The sequence below is a fragment of the Heloderma suspectum genome, chromosome 2 (genome assembly GCF_057233095.1).
Source record: "Heloderma suspectum isolate Gila_16-S chromosome 2, 16-S_ref, whole genome shotgun sequence".
NCBI classification, from domain to species: Eukaryota; Metazoa; Chordata; class Lepidosauria; order Squamata; family Helodermatidae; genus Heloderma; species Heloderma suspectum.
Window position 1 is genome coordinate 70838509 of NC_139459.1, and position 19026 is coordinate 70857534.

The 19026-nt window shown below is 44.8% G+C and overlaps 1 protein-coding gene across 9 annotated transcripts in view; it reads right to left on the reverse strand.

The window, feature by feature from the left end:
- The window catches only part of FBXL17 (F-box and leucine rich repeat protein 17), a 253495-nt gene extending 240173 nt beyond the window's left edge, over positions 1 to 13322 (reverse strand). For 6 of the 9 annotated variants that reach the window (XM_084833839.1, XM_084833840.1, XM_084833844.1 and 3 more), the window contains exons 1-4: positions 12274 to 13312; positions 10075 to 10197; positions 8538 to 8795; positions 5248 to 5379 (exon numbers count right to left, since the gene is read on the reverse strand). In XM_084833839.1, the coding sequence (XP_084689965.1) occupies positions 5248 to 5379; positions 8538 to 8795; positions 10075 to 10197; positions 12274 to 13107 (1347 nt within the window). In that variant the 5' untranslated portion in view covers positions 13108 to 13312. Of the gene's footprint in view, positions 1 to 5247; positions 5380 to 8537; positions 8796 to 10074; positions 10198 to 12273 lie in introns of all 9 variants that reach the window. The other 3 variants (XM_084833836.1, XM_084833837.1, XM_084833838.1) reach the window with 3 other exon arrangements.
- Between the last annotated feature and the right edge of the window lie 5704 nt (positions 13323 to 19026).

Consider the following 19026-nt stretch of genomic DNA (forward strand, 5'->3'; position numbering starts at 1 on the left):
CTGGATATGAAGAATTGTTTTGTGACAATGATACCTTGGCAACCTCCAGGCTGAAAAACCTGAGAGCCTTCATGACATGTCAGCAACAAGCCACTGCATTTTTATTATACACACACTTTTCTACAGTGCAATGTACAAATACATATATATTCCAGCAGTGAACACATCAGTGCCAAGAAGAGGCAACATAGCACACACCTCTGATACAGAAAAGGGCCAAAGGCAAAATGGGTCATTATCTGTACATTAGAATACCAGAAAGGCAATGGGTCTCTCTCCCTAATCTTTAAAACAATCCTCAAAGCCAGGCCAGCATTATAATTCCATATTCATTCATAAGATTTCTATCCCACCCCATAGGCGAAGCTCTCTGGGTGGTTCACAAAAACCTGGGGTGGCAAACACTGATTGTGAGAAATAGTAATTTACCTAATCTAAAGGCTGGCAGGTTTGTGACTAAGGCAATATCTATCTGAACCACGTAATTCCAGAACTCAGCTCATATGTGGCCACTAAGGTAGCTCTCACTAGCAAGGAAATACATTTGTACAGAAACAGCAGCGTACCTAAATTTACTCCATGACCATAGTTCCCCATTAGGAGAACAAGCCTTTGACTCACATGCTTCCCTGCCCACTATTAACTTTGAATAAACCAATTTTCCCATTATGCCCCAAATAGGGGAAACTGTGGTTTATTCTGTGATTAGTTAAACCAGGATATCAAATAGATGTTAGCTAATCAGTTAGAATAAACCAGTTTCCCCTAATTGGGCATAACAAAGGAACTATAGTACATTCAAAAGCAAAGCTCATCACAGGAAGCTCACAGCAGTGCATTCTCATAACAAACCATTTTTTTGGTTATACCTATGCAACTTAACTGTAAAATTTGTGTTGATTACCATTTGGCACAGAATATGCACAACCTTTGTTTCTGCTCTATATAGTGTGGCAAAGTTATGGGAATGTTTTCAATAAGCTTAAGTAGTTAGGATGCTAACAGAGAAATGCTAAACATAAGCATTGGCCATCTAGCTCTCACAGGTTTGCTGCCTTTTTTATATGCAAGTATACGTAAGTACACATCTTGAACATCTGGGGCAGTTTCCAAGTCTGGCCTTGCAATTAAAACAAAATCCCTGCCACAGAAAACATTAACAGACTTGAAGTAGAACAGTCCAAGTGGAAGCCCATTAATTGCCAGTGCCTTTTCCTTAATCTGAAAGTGTTGTTATAGCCTTCAGAGTTTTAGTACTGAAAAGGGAAGAGGATCTAAAGAGCCTCTTGTTGAGGGTGAAAGTGGAGAGTGCAAAAGCTGGTTTGAAACTCAACATTAAAAAAACGAAGATCATGGCATCTGGCCCCATCACTTCCTGGCATATAGAAGGGGAAGAAATGGAAGCAGTGACAGATTTTACTTCCTTGGGCTCCAAGATCACCGCAGACGGTGACTGTAGCCATGAAATTAAAAGACGCTTGCTCCTTGGGGGGAAAGCTATGGCAAACCTAGACAGCTATGGTTTCCCCAGTAGTAACATATGGCTGTATGAGCTGGACTATAAGGAAGGCTGAGCGCCGAAGGATTGATGCTTTTGAACTGTGGTGCTGGAGAAGACTCTTACGAGTCCCCTGGACTGCAAGGAGGTCAAATCAGTCAATCCTAACGGAAATCAACCCCGAGTGCTCATTGGAAGGACAGATACTGAAGCTGAAGCTCAAATACTTTGGCCACCCAATGCGAAGAGAAAACTCCCTGGAAAAGACCCTGATGCTGGGAAAGATTGAAGGCAAAAGAAGAAGGGGACGGCAGAGGATGAGATGGCTAGATAGCATCACCGATGCAATGAATATGAACTTGAGCACACTGCGGGAGAGAGCGGAGGACAGGAAGGCCTGGCGTGCTATGGTCCATGGGGTCACGAAGAGTCGGACATGACTTAATGACTGAACAACATTTTGTGAAAGTTGAATACAAAGGTTAAGACTTCTAAAGTACAGCCACATAATTGGGTTGCTGTGGCCACTGCACAGCTCTTTAAAAATCCCAGCCAGTTCTTCTTAGCTAACAGAAGCTCTGAACTGGTACCCTTCGAATGCTACAACATGAGGACATGGTTTCAGTACTTGTATTTTTGTTATCTGTATCCTTTGGTGGTGGGGAATCAAGCATTCAAAATACTCGCAAAAATTAAGGTGCATGCACATTAGCTGGTTTCTCAGGATATACCCCAGGAACTACATTAGGAACGTAAGAATATGCTTTATATCAGGTGAGACCATTGGTCCATTAGTTCAGTATTGCCTGAACAATAGTGACAGGCAGTGGCTCTCGAGGGTTTCCTGAAAACGCCAGGGATTGAAACAATTTGCATACAAACAGTGGTGTAGTTGAGGCAGGGCTCTCAGGGCCAGCACTTTTTCATTAGCAGGGACTCTGATGTCATCTTCCACCCCCTTCAGAATCCCGTTCCCTCTGAACTTAGCTGCGATTCTCACTGTAGCTGTGGGGGGAATGAATTTTCCAAGCAACAATATATTGTTCCATGTTGGAATGCAAAGTATTTGGGATGACTTGGTCTGGAATGGGCAGTTAAGACCTATTGGCTTTACCAAAGAAGTGCTCCTGATGGAGATGAAAATTCCTAGTACTGGTTTGTTGATATGGATTGACACAGCTGCCTGAAATTTTTGGACTGCCCTTGGAGTCTGTCACAGTGATCCCCTGCATTTCCAAATTTACCACTACACCACTGTGTGTGTGTGTTTGTGTGCACGCATGTGTCTGTGTAGTTCAATCCAGCTGGGTGTGTGGCCATTTCTGTTGGAGGGGGAAGGGGGAGATATAATGAAGAAGCTTAGGGAAGGCTAATGGGTAATGTTGGGATGCTAAGGGGGTGTGCAAGGGGGCTGTTTAAACGAGAAGGGATTTGTCCATGAGGGCTGAGGTGAAGCTTCCACAGAGTATCATATTTTGAAAACCTAAAATGTTTGTGAATGAGTAGGTGAAAAAGATTTTAACACCCTTGCATTTTTTCTCAGATGTCCAATTGAAATACCACTGCTTTACTCTCAGCTGTACTGTTTTTGGATCCCAGTTGAAGGCTCTATATCTTACAAGGTTGTATAATCTTAGAAGGGGCATGGCTGTGACTGTCACGAAGGGACCCTGCACTTCTGAATTTGCCACTACACTACTGCATACAAAGCATGTGCCCTATTAATGAACTAAGGCCAATTGGTGCTTTTCAAACCACATCTGATGTGGCATCATGTTCACTCTGCTTCTGGGTTGGTTGCAAGGAATGTGGGTTTCTTGTTAGGGGAGGAGCTTTTTTCCCCTGCAGTGTTGGTCAAAATATCTGAACAGAGTGAGCAATTCTGAGGAAGCTCATAGCTCATTTCTCCTCCAAGAACAGAGGAGGAGAAGCACGCACAAGGCTTTAAGATGTTTATTTTGCAATGAGACACCAGTGAAGCCAAGTTTAATGTACTTCTTGAGTGCCTTGACAATTATACAGTGGTATTTACTAGGCTTTTTAGAGACTGGAACTTTAATGGCATAATAGAACATGGAACTGTCAGCCTCTCCAACATGGCCAATACAAAGCTTATTAACAAGACCGCTGAATAAACGCAGAGTGTGCATGCCATTGGCAATACACTTACTATGTATTAAGTGTATTAAGTAATAAACTTACTATGGAAAGAACATTGGATGAATACAAATTATAAATTTTCAAAGGTGTTCTAGCAACATTCTGCTTTTCTTCCTCAGATAAAGTCGTTCATTAACTCATACAAAATTATTTGAATAAAGTGTGTTTTGCCTGGTCAGCTGCAGTTTCTCATGAATAGATGCATCAAGTACACTGGAAAGAGCGGGTAACCCAAAAGCTTCTTCCACTGAAGTGCTGTTGAGGGACCCACCTGGAAAACTTTACATCAGAATCAGAAGTCCATGAGAGTTTTCCATTGCACATTATTTTTCCACTTCTTTTTAAAGGAATTAGTTCAAACAATGCCTGTGAAGGCAAAAGTGTGATGTCAGAACCAGACCTGATTGCAATAAGAAGAGCTGCAGCAAAATTTGTAGCTTATCATGAAGGAACAATTTCATGTAAAAGGGGAGAAGAAGTGGGGTAGTAGTTAAGAGTGTAGGACTGGGACTAGGGAGATCGGGGTTCAAGTCCCCACTCAGCCATGAAACTCACTGGGGGATTCTGGGCCAGGGTTGTTGTGAGGATAAAATGGAGATGAGGAGGATCAGGTACACTGACTTGGGCTCCTTGGAGGAAAAGGCAGGATATAAATGTAACAAATATAAATTTAACAAAATAATAATAAATCTTAGGGAAATGAGAAAATATTGCACATGAGAAAATATTAGATCTCCAGTTTCATTTGTTGACACTGGTACAAAAAGCATCTCATTTAAATGCGCCAAGTTTTACAACCAAGATCCATTATTGCCAGTCTCTTCAGAAATATCACAACGTTATAATAAGTCTTATTTATTTTGTAGAATTAATAAAAACACAATTGCCTTGCTGATTCAAACCAAAAGTCCATCTAACCCAGGATTCTGTGTTTAATAGTAGCTAGACAGATGTATTCAGGAAGCTCAAAAGAGAGTATGTCTGCGACTACCAGCCCTGTTTGGACCCAGTATCTTGTATTCAGAAATATACTGAATCTGTATGCTGAAGTTCTATTTAGCTATCATAAGACCTTTCCTCCATGAATGTATCTATTTTTTATTTATTTTTCTAAAACATCCAGTCAGTACTGACCAACATCAAGTATTGCGATCATATAAACCAAGCCATATAAACAATGCATTGCACTGTGGAAGTGCACAGAACTCTTCAGAGAATGTTGTGTGCCCACCAGGAACCCAGTTCAGAAATACTTGTACTGCCAGATTAGTTTCCAGCACTGCTTTGCTAGCAGTATTTGTTAAGTTTATATTGACTACTAAAACACACCAGACAAGAACAGTTCTTCAATTACCTTGAGCTAGCAGACCACCCTTAATGGTACCAATTAAGTATGGGCCATATCTTGAGACTCAGTTTTTAAATCACCATGCGCATTGTAGGCTAACATTATCAGAATGTGAACAAGTTTCTAACCAGAACACCCGCCAAAACTTAGTTAGCATACACTAATAAATCTTTGGAGTGGAGGAGCAGCTGAAAGAATGTGCAGGCATTTTTCATTTAAATACATGATAGCAAGTACTTACTAATTTGTTTTCCTGCATGTATATTCTCTGTAACTTCAGGCATCCTTTAGCTATAATGATCATTCCTTCATCTGAGATCTTGTAACACTGCCCCAAATGAATATCTTTCAGTTCTCTGCACTCTGAGCCCAGCTGCAAATGAAGTTAACATGTGCATAAATATAGCAACAGAGTTGTTATATATGCTTGTCTTCAAGCTACACGATACACACAATTATTTTGCTACAGAGTGATTTTAGATTTAACTATCGTTAGTTTAGAAGCAATACTGTTCACAAAATATGAAGTTTGTGGCAGTATAAATTTCAGCAGTTCAGATTGGTCATAATGCAAGCTAGCAACCTTGATTTATTTTCTGCTATTATAAAAACACAGGCTTATTAGATTTTAGCTATCTCGAACGTGTAGAAAACTAACAGAAACAAACTGTATTACATATTCTCAGGAGGTCAACTCCAGTTATCACCCCTACATTAATAAAGCCACTTTACCTTTAGAAGCTAAGAAACAGAAGTTGTAAGACAGTTTTAAGTTGGGAGACAAATTTATTTAAAGTACTTTTAAGCTGCCTTTTAGGGCTGTGCCCTCTCAAAGCAACATATAAAATGTTGCAAAAGACAAGTTAAAATTTAAAGGTGATCACATCAGATCAGTTGTCCAAAATTACCTTACAAAGCAGTTCATAAGTTACTGTATCAAAGGCAGCCTTGAAAAATCTTCAAAGCTACATAAATGCTAGTGTAGAAGGGGCACGGCATGGGTCTACTGGCAGGAAGTTGAGGGTTTTAATGCTTTTAAGACCATACTGGTAGCCAGTGCAACTGTCACAAGATTGGAGTTGTATTCAGATTTTCTAGCCCCCACCAGCATCCAGGTGGTCACAACCTGCACCAGCTATAGCTTCCAGACAGACCTCAGAAGGAGTCCCATGTAAAGCATATATTTATTTACAGTATTTTGCCCCGCTCTTCAGTCAAAACCAAGTCTCCCAGAGTGGTACCAGTCTAGTTTGGAGGTAATCAGAGCATGGGTGCCCTTGGCCAAGTCTGACTTCTCCAGATAGGGCTGCAGCTGATGTACAAGCCAGAGCTTTAAAAAAAAAAAAACCTCCTGACCACTGCCATCACTTGTGCCTCCACAGACAGCAACAATCCAGGAACATCTCCAAGCTGTGCACCTGGTCCTTCAGAAGGAGTGCAACATCATCCAGACCTGGTTGCACACTACTATCCAGATCAACCCACAGAACTGCCATCTTTCCAGGATTAAGTTTCAGTCTGTTCTCCCTCACTCATCCCAGAACTGAATCCAGACACCTGTTCAAAAGTTCCACAGCATCCCTGGGATCCTCAGGTGGAAAAGAGCAGAGCTGCCTAGCATGAGCTGACAGTTGACTAACAGTTAAGTGCCAAGGTAACCAATGGGGAGAAAGGGCAGGGCACGGGGGACAGAAAAGATGGCTGTTGAGTATAATGGCATGCTTATTGCAGACCTAGATTCCAAGTATACAAACACTGGCAAATGCAACCCAGCTTGTAATGGGACAGTTTGTCAAGAAAGGGTCAAGAAGTGTGCCAACTTTCCAGCATCATACTGTGGTTCACTAGAAAAGAATGTGAAATTATGCAACTACTTACAAAGTAAAATATCTACAAGGCACCCTTGCTAAATACAGGAGAGATACTCATCACTAAAAAAAAAAGCAAATGGAAGAAAATACAGACTTAAGCGGTAGATGGCAGAGTACAAACAATGAAAATAAAATGAAACAACCACTAGCTAAGGGAGCAATCGTATGGGGATAGGGGGCCACCTCCGAACTCGGAGGCAACTGCTTATCCAATGCACAGCGGGAGGAGCGCAGAGAGGATTGTCTCCTCCACACTCTAGCCACCCTGCATTCGCAGCTAGATGGCCAATTTGGGCTGTCTAGCCACAGGACATTGGAGTGTGGGGAGGGGAAGCTGGACAACACATTTCTGCACTCCCCACTCCCAGGAACACCCTTTTCCCCACACTGCTCTTATGAGTGTGGAGTCCAGGGATAATCTACGCTGCCTATGAGGCAGTGGGGGAGGGGTGGGGAGGCGGTTCTCTGGGAGCCAACCAATCCTATGGCCATCTAGCCACTGTCTGGCAGTCATAGGATTGCACTCTAAGTTGCTATGTCTTGACATGTTCAAACATAATGGGCAGTATCCTATTCAGCGCTAGCACTAACATAAATTAGTTATGCTTACCAGTGTAAGATACCTTTAGTGCAATGCCAATAGCATTTGCTGGCATGATGGGTTTCTCAGAAAAACCTGTCATACCAGCAAACACTATTGGTACTATGCTAGAGATAGGTTATGTTAGCACTATGTAATTTATGTTAGCGCTCCTGCCGAATAGGATACTGCACTTTAATTCCCAAGTAAACAGATGTCATTGAACACTGAAAATGTCCGTAGAGTAGCTGTGATGAGATGCAGGCAATTGTTTAACACAGATAAAAACTCAAAGGGGATACAAGGAAGTATGGATAACAACAGGCCAAGAAAAGAAGAATCTCATGTAAAACAATGGAGACCATTAGCTATTGACAGAAAAAATGACACAGAATAACGTGGTGGGATAAGAAGTTCACATTTAAATTAAAAATGACCTGCCAAAACTGCAGGCCTATAATTAGCATATATTGCTACTGCAATCTGGAAATTCAATACAGTGAATGCAGCAGAAGTAGGGATAGGCCGAGAAAACAGCCAAAAAGGAGCTTGCTTACACTATCTGCCACAAAAATCCCAGAAAACAGTTTATTTGGTGTTGTTGGGGTCCATGCAGGACACAGCTATACCTACTTTTGACTGACTGTACTTAAGAGCTATGTATGCACAGCTAAAGAACTGTGCACATAGACAAGGGTCTTTCTGGAGTTCTTGCCAGAACAGAAAATATTGACTAATTTTGTTTTAGCCCTTGCACTGTACTTAATATTGTACATCCCCTTGGATGCCTTTGGGTGCAGTGAAAAGTAATATAAAATATATTTTGTTTTGACACCAACAGCCCACTCCTATACACATTTATTCAGAAGTAGATACCACTGAGTTAGGGAAGGTTTACTCCCAATTAAGTAGATATAAGATTGCACCTTAAGGTTGCAGTCACATACTTATCTTGGAATAGGTCCCACTGAACTCAAAAGGACTTACTTCTGAATAGACATGTACAGGACTGCAGCATAAGTGATTTAAGGACAACTTTCTCTGTTATCAAAAATACCTTCACTAATATTTAAAGCTTACCTTCTTGAGTCCTTCATCAGTGAGCCGATCTTGGTTGCCCACATGTACTTTCTGCAGTTGAGGGCATTGTGAGGCCACTGCAATTATAGATGTATCAGACAGCTGTTTACATCTGTAGGCTGTATACCTTAGAAGTCCAGGACATTTAGATGCTAGCACACATACTCCTGTATCCGATACATTACGGCAATCTGAAATATTGATTTCAGTTATATTTTGGCTTCTTGATGCAATTCTTTCCAGTAACTCATCAGTGACCTGCCAAACAAAATCCAATATGTAATGTTAATATTCCCATAACTTCTTTTTTTTAATTTCATGAAAAAACCAAATGGAAGTATCAACAAGTCCGAGATACTTAAGATTTCACTACCAAAAAGCATTTGCACAAGCAAATACCTTCACTACAAGTTTGGCCTCTATGCCTTCCTGTCCTGTCCAACTTCAATTTTAGGCACCTCCTGTTGCTATTAATCCCGCATGCAGCACTATGTCTGCTCAACATATATGGAACCAACAGCCATTCTGGATCTAGTTCAATCCCTGTCTGTCTCTACCACATCCACCAAAAAACATCCCCTGCTCAACACAGCTACTGATGGCTGTTGCAGCACCTACACAGGGCCACAAACCCAACGCTAGCACAAACACATTGTTGTTCCTTTGCACTGGAACTGATACCTAATCCTGCGCATTGCTAGTTCAGTGTTCAGATAATCAGGCTCGAAGCTTCTTTAGTCTGTTAAGAGTGTTGTGCAGGTCACGCCTAATTGTCCATCATATAAATATGCATGTAGTACATCACAGTGAGCAGCAGGTCTGGGAAAGATTTCTGCCCATGTCATTGACTGGAATTGGTCTCCAAAGTAGACAGCACTGGGCCAGTGCTTTGACTCAGCATAAGTTTCATATGTTCAAGTATGTTCCACACAACTGTTTGGAGAGAGACCACCATAATCTAAGGGAGCAATCCTTACCACAATAAACTAAGGGAGCAATCCTATGTCCCCTAGACAGCATCTGGGAGACATAGGATTTTTTTTATTGGCTCCGCGCTTGAAGACAGGGACCAGGAAACTGCGCTCCCCTCCCCGTTGTAGCTGGTGCGGAGAGAATAGTAAATGGAGTGTGGAGATAGGGAAAAGGAGGTGTTCCTCAGGGTGGGGCAGAGAGGCAGTCAGTTTATGCTATTTCCTATCACTGCCCCAGCCACCTTCCCTCCCCGTCCCCGAAGCCTCCACTAATCAGGCAAAATCGCCCATCTAGCTAAAATGCAGCAAGAGAGGTACAAGGCACCTAGAAATACACCTCTCTGCATAGGATACTTGTAAGCCTCCAGGTCTAGGGGCTTGTGAGTACCCAGGGCACAACCCATAGGATTGTGCCCTAAGTAATTAGGAAAACACATTGCATTTCTTGTATGACAACTCAGCAGGATGAAAAGTAACCACAGGTATCACTTCCAGCATCTGGAAGACAAAGGAATTGTTTTGACATGGTCCAAGGTATTCATTTTGCAATGTGGCTTCCTTCATACCTGCTGACGACTACTGAGATCCAATTGCTTCCAGAACTGGAAATCTAAACAGAGGTCACGCCAATATTTACAAACCAACGATGCTGAAAGACATCGCTCATTCAAAGACAAGTTGGAAAATATCTATGAAAAGAAAAAAAAGGTGTAGTTAAGAGAAAGTCAATACCTCAAATTTCTTTCCTATTATCCTGACAATTTCTTGTTGTGATTCTTTTTGTAAGCTTTAAACAAGTATCTTTAAGGCAAACACATTTCCTCTAGCTATTCATTCATCACAGCTACTCCACTGATTTTTACCATTCCATTACATATTAGCCATAGTAAGCATTTAAGTGAAATAGCTGCAGTCAACCTGTATATTAATTATCTTTCCAGTCCCATGCAAATGAGCAGATCATGTTGTGTGAGAGGCTTAATGCCCTAGTGAGCAACTAGCTGTCCTGGACAGCCAACAGGCCAACACTTCTGTTGTCACAGACACCATTTTCTCATCTCATGTTCCTATAGTCTGGCAACTGAAAGGTTGGGCAGCATTCTTTGGAGGGGTGCTTAAGGGCTTTCTGTCTACCTCATCTATTTTAGGAATGGGGAGGGTGGGTGGGTGGGTGATTACTGCAGTATGTGTCAAAGAAAGGAAAAAATAAAGCTACTCCAGAAAATATTATGGATCTCCATTTGTAAATGTGTGTACTTCAACTACTGTGGGCACAAAAAAGCTTTAGGTTGGGCCCCTGAAACATTCTGGCTCTTCAACATTTAGATACTGTTAGTAGGTAACAGCCTTCCAAATTTCTCCTACCTGCTTTCCACAGTATCTTCCTCCATACTGTTTGGTTTTCTCATACTATTGTGAGCTAGTGCTGGGAAAACAGAGAGAAGACTGAAAACATCCCCAACAGGAAGCAATGTAGATGAATTTGTTGAAGAAAAAAAGTAGGAGAGCAACTTTCCACCTTGAGCCCCCATTCACAGCTCTTGAGAATACCTCTCAGAGTAAACCTCCACAGAAGTAGCTTATTATCTCGAATAAGCCATATCTGCAGAAGTTATTCTGTGTCAAAGATCCCAGCTACCTATTTTTATGAGAGATGTCTGCATTTTGATGCAAAACAGGCCTCTTAAAGAGCTTCAGGCACTGAAGCAGGATTTAATACTATTGGGAATATGTGCTGGAGGCTCTCTTTGCCTCTTTACTTTTTTATATTCTGTACAACACAGGACGCACCAACTCCCAACTTTTCAGACTTCCTCCTTCTTTACCTTCCAGTGTAACAGCATGATGTAATACTAATATGAATCCAGAGGAAGCTCTAAGCTACAATTTAAACCATAGCCCATAACATTTGCTAAATACCACTCAGCTATTCCCCTAACACTGATATCTTTCTTATTGTAAAGGAAGGGTTACTAGAAAGTGGAACTTCCTATAGGTTATTAATTGTCATTTGCATGTGGAACAATTCCCTGTGGTTGCAACCACTAATAATTATTCCAGATTAATTGATGTGAATATACTCTAAAAGCACTCTGTTCTCTCAAGGTAGAGACTCAGCCTCAATATGACTACTTGTGAACAATCAAGAATGGGAAGGGCCATAGTAGAGCACATACTTTGCATGAAGAAGGTCCCACCAATCCCCACCATCTCCAGATCACGATAGGAAACAATCCTGCCTGAAACTCTAGAGAGCTGGCTGCCAGTCATTGTCAACAATACTGAGCTAAATGTACTTGGTAGAAGGCAACTTCTTGTGTTCCTAAGAACTATTACTATTTTGTCTTCAACTGGGTTACAATGTGATTTCTTTAAAACACCCTCTATGCAAGGGCTTGCCTACATGACAGATTCCCACATTCCTGGTTCACTGCCGACTCCTCGCAGAAGAGAATAATCTGAAGAAACATTCTCACATCAGAAGCAACACTGCTGTCCCTAGATTACACTGACCTGACCCATATATGAGGAACAGGTACACTCAGCGAGTGCCACATCCAACAGAGGCACCTGAGAAACCCACAAAGATATCTCCTTGCAGACCCTCTGAGGGGGGGGGGGAGAAGAGAGAGAAAAGATCAGACTGACAGAAACTATGCAAGCACAGGTGTCAATAAGTGGGTATTCCCCACATACCTTGGGAGCCTCTGGATCGCAGTTACCTGACAGCACCACCTTTGACTGCCTGTACTCAGCAAACCCACCTTGAGTAGGATGGAGGGCGGCAGCTGGTTGATGTCCGGGGATGGTGGCTGTGGCTCCCGGCAACAGTCGCCGGGGTTCTCGGGGGGTTCCTCACAGTCTGGTTCGCGGAGCTCGTGCTTCTCTCTCCCGCCGAGCTCCGGCAGCTGCGACGGGGAGCCTACCGGCGTCAGCCCCTTCCCGTCTCCATTCTCTTCGGCGGGGTCTCTAGGCGAGCCTCCCCTGGCGCGCTCCGAGGCGCAGGGCAGGGGGCAGAGGAGTTGCTCGGGTAGGAAGCCCGGCGGGCAACCGGCGGCCTCGGGCGGCGGCGAAGGACTCCCGGTCCCCGCCGCCGCAGTCTCTGTGATGGTGGCGCAGCGAGGCAGCTTGCGGGGCGGGCAGGCGGGCAGCCCCACTCCTTTGCGTTTGCACACCATCTCCGGCGGAGCCTCGCCGCTCTCCAGCGCAGGCCCGAAGAAGCCCCGGCGCGCTGCAGGCGGCGGCGGCGAGAACAGCAGGCCGGAGAGCAGCAGGCGGCGGCGGCGGCGGCCCCGCTCTTCCCAGGCGGCCACGGGCGACAAGCGCAGCAGGCGGCGGGCGGCGCGCTCCTCGGGGGCCTGCAGAGCCGCGTAGAGAAGCGGCGGCGGAGAGGAGGAGTCCCGGCGAGCGGGAGGCTGCTCGCGCGCGGCGGGCGCGTTGGCGTTGCGCACCAGGAAGCAGAGCATGCAGGGCCCGCGCAGGAAGCAGCTCCGGTTCCGCGGCGGCACCTTCCCCCTCAGGGGGCGACTGCGGGGGCGGCGGGGGCGGCTCTTCTCCGCTTTCTGGCTGGTTCCCTTCCGCGAGAGAAAGTGGCCCATATAGGAGGCAGAACCGCCGCCGCCGCCCCCGTGCCCAGCAGGGCCTTCTCTGCGCGGCGTCAGCCCAGCCTCACGGCGACATGACTCCCCGGGCCCGTCACCGCGGCGGCGGCGGCGGCCGGCAAAACTCTGAGGCCGGTTCCTGCAGCACGGCTGGTTCCGGGACGCGGGCGGAAGCGGCCGCCTCTCTGACCCCTCACCTTGAGTTGATATCTATATCTATGCGCACGCGCGCATAACCAAAACAAACAAGAGGCGCCGTACAGCCCTCACTTCCGGTTCTGATTACCACGTTCCTAAGAGTGGCGGAAGCCTGGGGAATGCAGTGCTTTGCAAAAGTCATGCCCTCACCAACCCCAGCCCCAGTTATGGACTTGGGTAGAAGAGCTTGGAACAGGAGGAGGGATGTGTGTATGTGTTTTAAGTAGTTAGGCTGTTCGTGGGTGTGGGCGGGAGGATTTTTTTTTAATGGCATTCAGTGAATTCGTTTAATTTATTTTTGTTCATAAATAAAGGTGCAATGCATGTTTAGGCCGAAAAAAGCCCAACGACTCTCAGCATGTCCTAGCCAGCATAGCTGGCTGGGGCATCATGGGAGTTGTAGGACTTTTTTTCCTCTCTAAACATGCATAGGATTGCACCCTAACGGGACATACTAAAACAAATGACAGTACTTGCCCGTAGGAAAACTATGAATGCCCACAGGGAAACATAGGCTTCTACCTGCCCATAGGGAAATCCTGAATGTCCATAGGGAAACAGGCTTCTACCTGCCCATAGGTATATGCCCGTGTTTCCCTATGGGCATTCAGGGTTTCCCTATGGGCAGGTAGAAACCTAAGTTTCCGTATAGGCAGGTAGAAGCCTATGTTTCCCTATGGGCATCCAGGTTTCCCTGTGGGCAGGTAGAAACCTATGTTTCCCTATGGGTATTCAGGGTTTCCCTGTGGGCAGGTAGAAGCCTATGTTTCCCTATGGGGATTCAGGGTTTCCCTATTCCCTATTTCATTGTGCAGGGTTCCACCAATAAGAAAAAACAGTTACTCCTTCTGGACTACTTTTGTGATTAGAAGGCCTGATTATTTCAATTGCAAACTGCAACTGGGAACCGGGTGTCTTATTAGAGAGTCATTAAGGGAGCAATCCTATGGCCGCTAGTCAGTGGCTAGACAGCTGTAGGATACATCGGTTTCTGGGAACCGACCTCAGGGCCCACGCTCCGAGGTCGATTCCCTGAGAACCAGCCTCCCGCCCGCCCCCCGCGCTACCTTGCAGGCAGCTCAGAATGGCTCTGCGCTCAGGAGCGCAGAGCGGTGAAAATGGGGCATTCCAGGGGGCGTTCTGGGGTTTTATGTAAAAGCGGAAATGCTGGTACGACACATCCTATGTGTCACCCGGCAGCCACTTCCCCCACTCTGCGTTCTCACAGATAGACAGCTGAAATCGGCTGTCTAGCCACAAATGCTTGGCGGCTGAAGCGTGGAGGGGACCCCTCTGCGCTTCTCCTGCTCTGCATTGGATAGACGGCCGCCTCTGATCCCGATAGGATTGCGCCCTAAGACTCTAGCCTTGGATCCTCACAAACAGCAGGCGGAGCGATTGGAGGCTCGTTTCCTCTATGTAAGCGAGACGATCAACTCTGTTGCGGCGACATTGCCACAGTGCTGTCCCAGTGCGGCGTGGGAGAGAAACTGTGCCCTTCCCACTCTATCTTCAGCTGAGGCAAGGAGAAATTGGCCTAGATCCCATTCCTTTCAGAAAGGCACCTTGCACATTAGTTTCATCCTGTGCTGTTTTACCTTTTTTATATGTTTAATGTATATTTTATATTTTAAAATCTATTAGTAACCATCCAAAGAATTTTGGTTATTTGGTGGTTATAAAATGTAATAAATACATAAAACAGCATAAAATATAGTCATACTCTGACATATTTACTTAAATATCCCCATCTCAGTGGCACCAATCCAGCACAGAACGAGGCATGTTTTCCTTAAAGGCACCTAACTCAGTGCTAAATATTTGTGGCTGTATCATCTGAACAATATGCAAGCATTTGTCTTGTTCCTTGCATCCAGCCATCTACAGCCCCATGTGATCATTCTGATCCAGAATAAGAGCTTGGTATTTAATTGTGTTTTTCTAAGTTCTTGCAGTTTGGGCTTATGAAAAGAGCCAGGACGCCAGCAGGCTGCAATATATATTCACATTTTAAAATAAACTATACTCAAGATGATCAGGCTGAAGTTGATTCTTGGTTCCCAGTTACTTATTCAACACAGAGGTACAGGAACAGCTGCTCTCCAAAATAATGTTTGAGCCACCTCAAATTGTGTTTCACCACCACATTTCAAAGGGAGCGTTCCCCTGGTGCCAACAGGGTATTATTTCGCATAGCCCAAGGAAAGGCTTATTTCAGGATGCAACACACACACACACACACACACACACGCACACCCCTTTTCCCATCCTGGTAGATACAGTCAGGGGCAGAAATATTGGAACAAGGATAACTGTTTTGGCAGTTGGCCTCTGTACACCACCACATTGAAGTTGAAAGAAAAGACACCCAGACGGGAGCGAAGTCAGGACTTTCAGCTGTAATTCAAGGGGTTTGACAAAAGTGGGGCACTAACCATTCAGGAAGGACAGCTAGTGGCATACACACACACCTGTCGTTGGTGGTTCATAAGTAATGGAACAAACCAACATCATCTCAAACTTAAGGATCGCCTTTAATACCTGGATGAAAATCCTTTGCAGTCAATGACTGCCTGAAGTCTGGAACCCATGGACATGACCAAATGCTGAGTGTCTTCCCTAGAGATGCTCTGCCAGGCCTTTACTGCAGCTGCCTTCAGCTGCTGCTTGTTTGTGGATCTTTCTGCCTTCAGTCTTGTCTTCAGTAAGGGGAAAGCATGCTGTATTGGGTTGAGATCAGGTGACTGACTTGGCCATTGAAGAACATCCCACTTCTTTGCCTGGAGAAACTCTTGGGTAGCTTTTGCTGTATGTTTTGGGTCATTATCCATCTGCAATATGAAGTGGCGTCCTATCAATTTGGCAGCATTCAGCTGAACCTGAGCAGAAAGTATAGCCCTATACACTTCAGAATTCATCCTGCTGCTTTTATCAGCAGTCAGGTCATCAATAAACACCAGTGACCCGGTTCCATTGGCAGCCATACATGCCCATGTCATAACACTGCCTCCACCATGTTTGACAGATGGTGTGGCATGCTTTGGATCATGAGCTGTTCCTTTCTTTCTCCATACTTTTCTCTTCCCATCATTCTGGTACAAGTTAATCTTGGTTTCATCAGTCCAAAGAATCTTATTCCAGAACTGGGCAGGCTTTTTTAGGTGTTTGCTGGCAAAGGCTAATCTGGCTCCCGGTTCTTAAGCATTACCAGTGGTTTGCACCTTGTTGTGAAGCCTCTGTATTTACATTCATAAAGCCATCTCTTGACTGTAGATGATGACAATGACATGCCTACCTCCTCAAGAGCATTCTTGACCTGGCTAGATGTTGTGAAAGTGTTCCTCTTCACCATGAGCAGCATTCTGCGGTCATCCACTTTAGTTGACTTCCATAGTCTGCCAGGCCTTTTGCTGTTGCTGAGCTTGCCAGTTAATTCCTTCTTTTTCAGGATGTTCCAAACTGTTGTACTGACCACTCCCAATGTTTTTGCTATCTCTCTGATGGGTTTATTTTGTTTCCTCAGCCTAATGATGGCCTCCTTCACTCGCACTGACACCTCTTTGGACCTCATGTTGGGGGTTCCAGTGAACAGCTACCAAATGCAAATGTAACACTCAGAACCACCTCCAGGCCTTTTATCTGCTCGATTGGTCATGGGGTACCCAGGAAACAGGCCATACCTGGCCATGCAGCTGCTTGTCAGCCATTCGTTCCATTACTTATGAGCCAGCAACGATGGGTGTGTGTGTATGCCACTGGCTGTCCTTCCTGAATGGTTAGTGCCCCACTTTTGTCAAGCCCCTTGAATTACAGCTGAAAGTCCTGACTTCGCTCCCATCTGGGTGTGTTTCAACTTCAATGTGGTGGTATACAGAGACCAACTGCCAAAACAGTTATCCTTGTTCCAGTATTTCTGGCCCTGACTGTATATTGGCTTGGGGACATCATGGTTGAGAGCAGATTGTGCAAAAAGGAAACTTTGGGCCAGACATGATGCTACGACACCTCAAACGAGACCAGCTCCCATTGGTAGGCCTGTATGGTTTGGGGTGGCCTATGGCTCACTTTGGGCATAAAGACAATTCTTTATTCATATAATAGAATCACAGAGTTGGAAGGGACCTCCAACTCGATGTCCTGGTTGGGGGCATCTTAGGTGAATGCACCTTGCATTCCACAGAGCCGGTATGAGAGTAAGGCATCTCATAGGCTATGGAGACAATCTCCTAGAAGCAGACATGTGTGATTCGGCATGGCCCCAAAATGATGTTGGGAACAGAGATGTCAACATTCAGTTATCTATATTCAAACTGCTTCTGCGCCTCTGTATTAAGTAAGGGGATTGGGAATCTTCCTCCTTGTCTCAACAAGTGTAGTTTTCATTGGGGGTGGGGTGGATTGCCTTCAGCCTTCTGAATTCACCCTTGAGCTCACTTGCAAGTTAAAACTTGTGCTACCATGGCCACCTCTGACCTCTAATACAATGAGAAAATGATATATTTGCTGCACTAGAAGCTAGGAAAGGTTAAGTCAGTAAGGGCGTAATCCTATATTGATAGTCAGGAGCCTCCAAAATTGGAAGCTGCCAAGTATCCAATGCAGGGTGACTGAAGCACAGATGCAATCCTTGCCTCCGTGCTCCGGCCACCCTGCATTTTCCCTAGATGGGCAATTTCACCCATCTGGGCATGGCTTCAGGGATGGGGAGGGAAGGAGGCTGTGTGGCGCATAGGGGCCTGCTTAAAGCAGCTTCTGCGGTCTCCTCCCCTCCACAGGGATGCCCCCTTTCCCTTGTCTCTGCGCTCCATTTCCGAGCATGGAGACATAGCCAGCCTGGAGAGAACCACACCACCTATGAGGGGGCAGGGAGCACTGTTTCTGGGTTCTGAGGTAAAAGCCCTGGTTCCAACCGCGGATCCCAGAAACCAAAATATCCTATGTCCCCCAGATGCATGCTGGGAGTTGTAGTCCTTTTTTCAGTCTAAACATGCATAAGATTGTGCCTTAAGGTCTCCACAATCCGCAGGCTTGGGTTTTTTCAACTTGGCCTGTGTGATCATCTTCCTTTTCTCTCCCCCTCCACACCTTTTGTTTTTGTTGTTAATGTTTAACCTCTATCCTAATTCCGAGCTTTTTATGAACTCAAAAGTTTGCTCACTTCTTCGTGACCTTGCAGGTGATACTAATAAAGGCATTACCCTACCGCTGTTTTGGGATATATATTTTCCTAATCAGCGAACAGTTACCTGCAATTTCTGTGAAGTTTCTTGTATGAAGGACAAATGCGAGCCCATGGCTTGTAATGTATCTGCTTTGTCCCTAGATGGCAGCATTGTTCCAGGCAAAGTGAAAGCTTTTAGAAGAATGAGAGCCTGGAAGCAATCAAGGAGTCGTTTGCAGAAAAGTCTTCATTTTTTCATTATTTTAATTTCAGCAGCAAATTGTAACTAACAGTGCATTTCTACAGAATTATTAAATGTGTAGGATGGAACTGAAGACCATGCTCCAAAATCAAAGGCTGAGTAACTTTATCTTGGTCAGCAACATATACTGGCAGGACATTTAAACAAGTCATTATGTTCTGGCTGTATTCATAAAGGAAATTATTGGTTATACTGTTAAAGGAGGGCTGAGGAACCTTTTCTCTATGGATGGCTGTCGACCCATAGGAAAAATCAGTTGGGTAGGCAGAGCCGACTGCAGACGGACTCAGAGACA